The following is a 7,274-nucleotide window of genomic DNA, read 5'->3' on the forward strand; positions in this document are numbered from 1 at the left end:
CGTTGCTTTAAGTGTGGGGATTTGGGGGCATAAGAGCTTTGCGTGCCCACATAAAGGCCGTAGACCAGGTGAGGGTACAAGCGCCAGTGGGGAAAATTGAGGTCAACATGTAGTGGGCCTTGAGATGCAGATTGTGGTGTAGATGAGGCTGGGTCTAGTCATGCTATAGATTGTGGTGTATCTGAGGCTTGGTCTAGTCATGCTATGGATGGTGGTATAGCTGAGACTGGGCCTAGTCAGGTTATGGATGATGGTGTAGCTGAGTCTGGGCCTAGTCCGGTTATGGATGGTGGTGTAGCTGAGACTGGGCCTAGTCAGGTTATGGATGATGGGGTAGCTGAGACTGGGCCTAGTCAGGTTATGGATGATGGGGTAGCTGAGACTGGGCCTAGTCAGGTTATGGATGATGGGGTAGCTGAGGCTGGGCCTAGTCAGGTTATGCTCGTGGATGAGGAGAGTATAGTGGGGAAGTGCAAGCGACTAGGGGCGGTGGAGGAGGGTGTCAAGCGGAAGAGGAAAAAGGGGGAGAAGAAAGGTGGGAGTGTAGACCCTGGTGTGGTCGATGGCACTAAGGAACCTTTGCCTCGTGCTGGGGGGGAGGCCCTGACTAGAGAGAAAGGGCAGGTGGTGGTGGAGGAGGAAGGTGAGTCTGAGGAAGAGGAGGCTTTCTTTTCAGACTAATCCTCAATGGGTACGGAGTTGACAGCCATTCAGGCAGAGGGGTCAAAGTACACAGTGAAGGAACTGTCAAGGTTCCTGAATGAGACTAAAGGGAAAAAGGTTCATCTTGGAAGCTTTTTTTGCGATCCGGGAAAATTTGTAAGATCAGTACATCACGCTATGAAAAATGAGGGGCATGGTGTCCTCTCACCCAGGAAACGTTTTAGGTTGAGGAAATGGGTCACAACTGTGCGTAAGGGTCTACCTTTAGATGCTGTTGAGATTTAATAGTTTTTGGGGGGGCTTTTTGAGCTTTGCTATTGGCCTCTCTCTTTCCTGGATTTTCTCCCACTTCATATGGAGGCTCTTCGGGTCGGCTCGCTTAGTATAAATGGCACCACAGATGTGGGAAAGAGGAGTCTGTTGGGTGAATATGCTCCCTCTGCTGTTTCCTGAAGTCCACAATCATCTCCTTTGTTTTGTTGACGTTGAGTGTGAGGTTATTTTCCTGACACCACACTCCGAGGGCCCTCACCTCCTCACTGTAGGCCGTCTCGTAGTTGTTGGTAATCAAGCCTACCACTGTAGTGTCGTCCGCAAACTTGATGATTGAGTTGGAGGCGTGCATGGCCACGCAGTCGTGGTGAAAGGGAGTACAGGAAGAGGGCTCAGAACGCACCCTTGTGGGGCCCCAGTGTTGAGGATCAGCGGGGTGGAGATGTTGTTACCTACCCTCACCACCTGGGGGGCGACCCGTCAGGAAGTCCAGTACCCAGTTGCACAGGGCGGGGTCGAGACCCGAGGGTCTCGAGCTTGATGACGAGTTTGGAGGGTACTATGGTGTTAAATGCTGAGCTGTAGTCGATGAACATATTCTCACATAGGTATTCCTCTTGTCCAGATGGGTTAGGGCAGTGTGCAGTGTGGTTGCGATTGCGTCCTCTGTGGACCTATTGGGTCGGTAAGCAAATTGGAGTGGGTCTAGGGTGTCAGGTATTGGGGGAACTTGAGCGTTGTATTAGTGAGATGGAGGTAGAGATGGTGGGGCAAGGCAATGTAGGCCTTCAGGCTAATTTAGCTGAATTACTTAGGGACCTGGGTAGGTTTTTCCCAGGTTAAAGCAAAGGTAAGAGCTAGCTTCTCCATGCTCAAGTAGATGGACGCTCCCAGCTCCTACTTCTTTGGTTTGAAAAGACAGAGCGGGGAAGCCAAGGGTTTGCATTGTCTGCGGATGTCGGATGGGCGGGTGACCTCTGTGGTGTGGGAGATGCGGGAGCGGACTGTGGAGTTTTATATAGTTCTATAGGGCAGAACTGTGTCATCCTGTGTGTGTGCTCAGGTTTTGTTTGCAGAACTCCCTAAGCTCTCTCTGGCACAGAGGAATGAAATGGACATTCCCCTGTTGTCCCATGAACTGGCAGAGGCCAGTTGGTGTCCCCCAGCCGTGCACTTGGGGTCGATGGAGTCACAGTGGAGTTTTATAAAAACATTCTGGGGGATAATTGGACTGGACTTCTTTTGCGTGGGGTTGTGAAGGGCTTTAACATTTTGGGGGTGTACCTGGGCTCGGAGAGGTGGGTCAAGAAAAACTGTGAGGGGCTGTCAATAGGCAGTGGTGTCAAGACTGGCCAGGTGGAGGTGGCTCCTGTCCCAAGTGTCATATAGAGGGAGTGTGCTGATAATCAACAACCTGGCGGCATCCTCCCTGTGGCATAAACTGGCTGTCGTCAACCCCCCCGCCGCAGATCTGCAACGCAAGCTGGTGGATTTTTTCTGGTTGGGCCATCACTGGCTGAGGGCGGCAGTGTTGTACATGTCCGTCCACGAAGGACGACAGGGTCTGGTGGAACTGGAGAGCAGAGTGGCTGCGTTCCGACTAAAGGCGGCACAGAGACTGCTGTACCGTACTGATGTCGGCTGGAGGGAACCACCATGCGCGCTGCTGAGGACAGCTGGCGGATTAGGGTTGGACCCGCAGGAGAGGCTGACTACAGCAGGTCTCTCTGATTTTTACTCTGCGGCGCTGAGGGCCTGGCAGCTGCTAAGGCCCACACTAGAAGGGGGTGCGGGGCCTGTGCTGTGGGTGTGGGAGGGGCCTATCTTCCACAATCCTGCCATCCTTTTCAGATCGGTTCAGTCGGCCACCCTGCAGAAGCGACTGATGGCAGTAGCGGGTTTACTAAGTCTGGGTGACCTGCGACTGCTGGGAGAGGAGGGGTGGAAAACCCCGGAAGTTCTGGCACAACAAACAGGACTAACATCTCTTAGGCTGCTGGAGAGATTCCTGGAGGAGGTCCAGGAGGCACTGTCTGAGCCGGTAAGGGTGGTGTTTGAGCTGCCAAAGGGGGAGGGGCCACCAATGTTTGTGACGGCAGAGACTGGGGACTGGCAAGGGGGTATGGAGGACTTGTTGGACTTTAATACTCCGAGCCTGGGGGAGTTTGTCTGTGTGAGAGGTTGGGGGTGGAGTTCACTGTCGGGATGTTTATAATGGGGTACATGTATTTGAATAAAGAAAAGGACAAATGTGTGTTGAATTTTCTGTTTGCTCTGGCAAAGTTGGCTATTTGGCGAACAAGGAGGAACGGGGTCAAAGGTGGGGGGATAACAGACCCTTTACTAGTATTTAATGAGTTCTTTAAAATGATTAAAAGTGTGTCGGGGAAGCCATCTGTATCGCTGGGGAAGATGGGTTGGATATACGGTTATGGAAGTGGTGAGGTTTTGGATATAGTGATGTGTGATTTTGTTTTGTATCGTGAGGTAGAGGGCAAGGTGAGTATGCAGCACGGGGGATGTTTGTTTTTTAAAGAGGGGTGGGGTGGGGTGGTGCAGTTTTAATGAAATGAGGATGTATCATTAAAGAAAGACAAAAGGTCTCTCTCTGTACATCTCTCCCTCTCTCTACCCACAATCCCCCCTCCCACCAGGAGCTCCGGAGGATGAGATGGGCGTGCTGTTCCACCGGCTGAATGAGGGTGGCGTGTCCCTGATCGGCAGCGACAAGCTCACAACTCACGACCACTTCCGCAAGTCCTTCATCCGGCGCAACAAGAACCCGGTCATTAACGAGAAGGCCCACACACTCCGCGTGCTGCAGAGCACCCTCAAGGTTCGGGTCGACCCTTTAGAGCTTCTTCAGCTAAGCAGTGTCCCCTGGACTTGACCTACATCGCTACTTATGTCTGCTCCTTATGTGTACTCCTTATTTGAACGCTTTTGTATAAGTGCCCTATATGGGTATTATATCCACAATCTCTTTCATACAATTTGAGCAATTTCTCAATTGGGTTGTCTTTGAAAGAAGATCTCTTTCCACAAGTGGTTTTCCCCATGACCTAGAATGTTGTGAAAGGAACAGTTATAGCAGCAGGAGGTATGGCCCTGTCTGTGTGACTTCACCTGCGAAAAACTCCTGGCCCCAGTTATAGTGTACTAATATGAACATTTCATTTACTATTATGATGCCAAAAAAATGCGAATGACCATCTGTTCTGAATGTGCTTCTAGGATAAAGAGGCGGAGCTCCAACTCCTTAACAAGGTTCTGGAGGACTCTGGTCTGACGTCACAAAAGTACCGCCAGTGGAAAGAACATAACGAAGACCTTCACCTGGTGATCGAGAGACTGGCTGTCCAACGGGCCAAGGCAAGGGCGGGGCATGAAGAGGACCAGGACACACCCCCCGAACCGTCGCCCGGGAAGCAGGTCGCCGTGGAGACGGGGGGTGTGTGTGGACTGAGCCTCAGTGACGGGGAGATGCTGGTCGATGCGGAGCCGTTGTTGTCGAGCCCGGTGATGAATGTGGATGACTTGGATGTGGAGCCACAGTCGGAACACTCATCGACTGCTGAGAGCAGCGCAGACCAACAGAGCAGCAACACAGCCGACGTAGCTAGTCAAGCTAGCCCAGATAATTACTTCTACATATGAGACACCAATGGACTGATCTGATGATGTTTTTTTTCTAGTTTCCATCAGTGATTATTATAAGGGCCTGGTGTTTCTCCCAACCATATGACCTAAGCAGGAAAAACTCATGGCTCTAGTTACAGCTGTGATACGTTCTATTGAGGTCTTTCTGGGTCAGTAAAAAGTGCTCAGTAAAAAGTGTGGCCCCTCAGGATTTTTGCTTGGTTTTTGTTGATATAGGAAAGACGGGCTTTGCCAATCCAAATCTGAATTCGGTATTCATATAACAAAAAAACTAACAATTTTGCCAAGTATCACTCTATTGATAGATATATACTGTATTCATGGGATATTATGGGCTGTCTTAGTTTTCTACTATTGCATTATTATTGCAGATTTTAAAGGAGATTTTACAGGTAAATTATATCTATGTGCTTTATGCCTGTTATGTACATAGAATTTTAAATGTCATGTAACAACATGTATTGGCGTTTTTTAAACTTAGATTGTATGTATTTTTGCACAGAATAATGTCCGATCTTGCCACGTAATGAAAATTGTTATTATAGATCAAAGACAATTATTCATTTTAATCTGAGGTTAACGTTGAAGACTGTTCCAAGATGTGAAAACGTGCTTGTTTTCAGCTGGGTTTGTCCAATGCATCTTGAATACACTGATGGTACAAAACATTAGGAACACCTTCCTACTATTGAGTTGCACCCCCTTTTGCACTCAGAACAGCCTCAATTCTTCGGCATGGACTTTACAAGGTGTCGAAAGCTGGCCCGTGTTGACTCCCATGCTTCCCACAGTTGTCAAGTTGGCTGGATGTCCTTTGAGTGCTGGACCATTCTTGATACACACTGGGAAACTGTTGGGTGTGAAAACCCTGGCACCTACTACCATACCCTGTTCAAAGGCACTTAAATATTTTGCGCATTCACCCTCTGAATGGCACACATACACAATCCATGTCTCAATTGTCTTGAGGCTTAAAAATCATTCTTTACCCTGTTTCCTCCCCTTAATCTGAAGTGTGTTTAACAAATGACATCAATAAGGGATCAGCTTTCACCTGATCAGTCCATGTCCTAATGTTTTGTACACTCAGTGTAAATTGATTCAATATATTCTGATTGAGCAATAGCGATCCTCACTGGTGACTGAGCAAGCGAATGCTGTAAAGAACAAATGATGAACGCTTAAATTTGCTAAAAGTTTAATGATGTCATTCAAGTAGCCATCGTCCTACACTCTTAGAACAAAAGGGTTCCTAAGGGGTTATTTTGCTGTCTCCATAGGAGAACCCATTTTGGTTCCAGGGAGAAAGAACCCTTTTTGGTTTCAGGTAGAACCCTTTTGGGTTCAAAAAACAGTTCTACCTGTAACCAAAAAGAGTTCTTCCAAGGGTCAAAGACCATCTTCAGTCCATCTACATGCACAGTTACTCGTACACCTCGGTGTCCTGCTTGTTCTTCAGCTGTGAGCAGGAGGTACAGGAGGGACTTCGGGGCCGAATCTTGAAGCTGAGCAGCAGCGCCGTTCCACCCAGCACCTGTACACATCCCCCCCCACCCAGACAAGGAGAGCGACCCGGCCCGGGTGCAGAGTAAGCTGGGGGCAGCCTATGATGAGGTCTGTGGGGGGGGGGGGTGTCTGCTCCAGCTGTGTGTGTTGTGATGCCCTATGTGATGATGAAACTGTCAATAAAATGACATTACAATTATTGATGAAATTTGTATTGATATTTGTCTGGGACTTTAGTTTTGCATTCACTGCTAAAAAAAGTGATGAGGAAAGTGTTGACAAGGTTGTGGTAAAACTCTCAAATTTGTATTTGTCACATTCTTTGTAAACCACAGGTGTAGACTAACAGTGGAATGCGTACTTATGGGCTCTTCCCAACAATGCAGAAAGGGAAAAAAAAGGTAATACCATGAGGAATGAATACACAATGAGTAACTTGGCTGTATATACAGGGTATTTGCTAAGAATTTGCATGATAACAGAGGGCACTTTCTGATAATTACTTTGGAAATCAACACAATTGGGAACAACATTGTTACCTCTAGTATCAACTGGTGCCTACTTGTTTTTGGTAATGAACCTCAAACAAACAAGCGGTTAATAGGTTGTTGCTGTATACAATATTACCATGTAATTTATCAGTAAATATATTGAACTGAATATCAACGTAACATGAAAAGTGTTGGTCCCCTGTTTCATGAGCTGAAATAAAAGATCCCAGAAATGTTCCATACACACAAAAATCTGAATTCTCTCAAATGTAATGCACAAATTTGTTTACATCCCTGTTAGTGAGCATTTTATCCTTTGTCAAGATAATCCATCCACCTGACCGGTAATTGCATATCAAGAAGCTGATTAAACATGATCATTGCACAGGTGCACCTTGTGCTGGGACAATAAGTCTCCAACGTCGTTTTAGAGAATTTGGCAGTACGTCCAACTGGCCTCGCAACCGCAGACCACGTGCAAGGACCTTCACATACGGCTGCTTCATCTGTGGGTTCGTCTGAGACCAGCCACCCGAGGAAACAGGAGTATTTCTGTCTGTAATAAAGCCCCTTTGTGGGGAAGACCGAACCCAGGCCCACCCATGGCTGCGCCCCTGCCCAGTCATGTGAAATCCATAGATTAGGGCCTATTGAATGTATTTAAATTGACTGATTTCCTTA

At 47.9% G+C, this 7,274-nt stretch overlaps 1 protein-coding gene across 2 annotated transcripts in view; it reads left to right on the forward strand.

Moving 5' to 3' along the window:
- Positions 1-6,303, forward strand: part of cnksr1 (connector enhancer of kinase suppressor of Ras 1) — a 79,207-nt gene extending 72,904 nt beyond the window's left edge. For both annotated transcript variants that reach the window (XM_024146222.2, XM_024146223.2), the window contains 2 exons: positions 3,591-3,772; positions 4,171-6,303. In XM_024146222.2, the coding sequence (XP_024001990.1) occupies positions 3,591-3,772; positions 4,171-4,593 (605 nt within the window). In that variant the 3' untranslated portion in view covers positions 4,594-6,303. The remainder of the gene's footprint in view (positions 1-3,590; positions 3,773-4,170) is intronic.
- Positions 6,304-7,274: the final 971 nt, after the last annotated feature.

The sequence above is a fragment of the Salvelinus sp. IW2-2015 genome, unplaced genomic scaffold (assembly GCF_002910315.2).
Source record: "Salvelinus sp. IW2-2015 unplaced genomic scaffold, ASM291031v2 Un_scaffold16326, whole genome shotgun sequence".
Classification (NCBI taxonomy): domain Eukaryota; kingdom Metazoa; phylum Chordata; class Actinopteri; order Salmoniformes; family Salmonidae; genus Salvelinus; species Salvelinus sp. IW2-2015.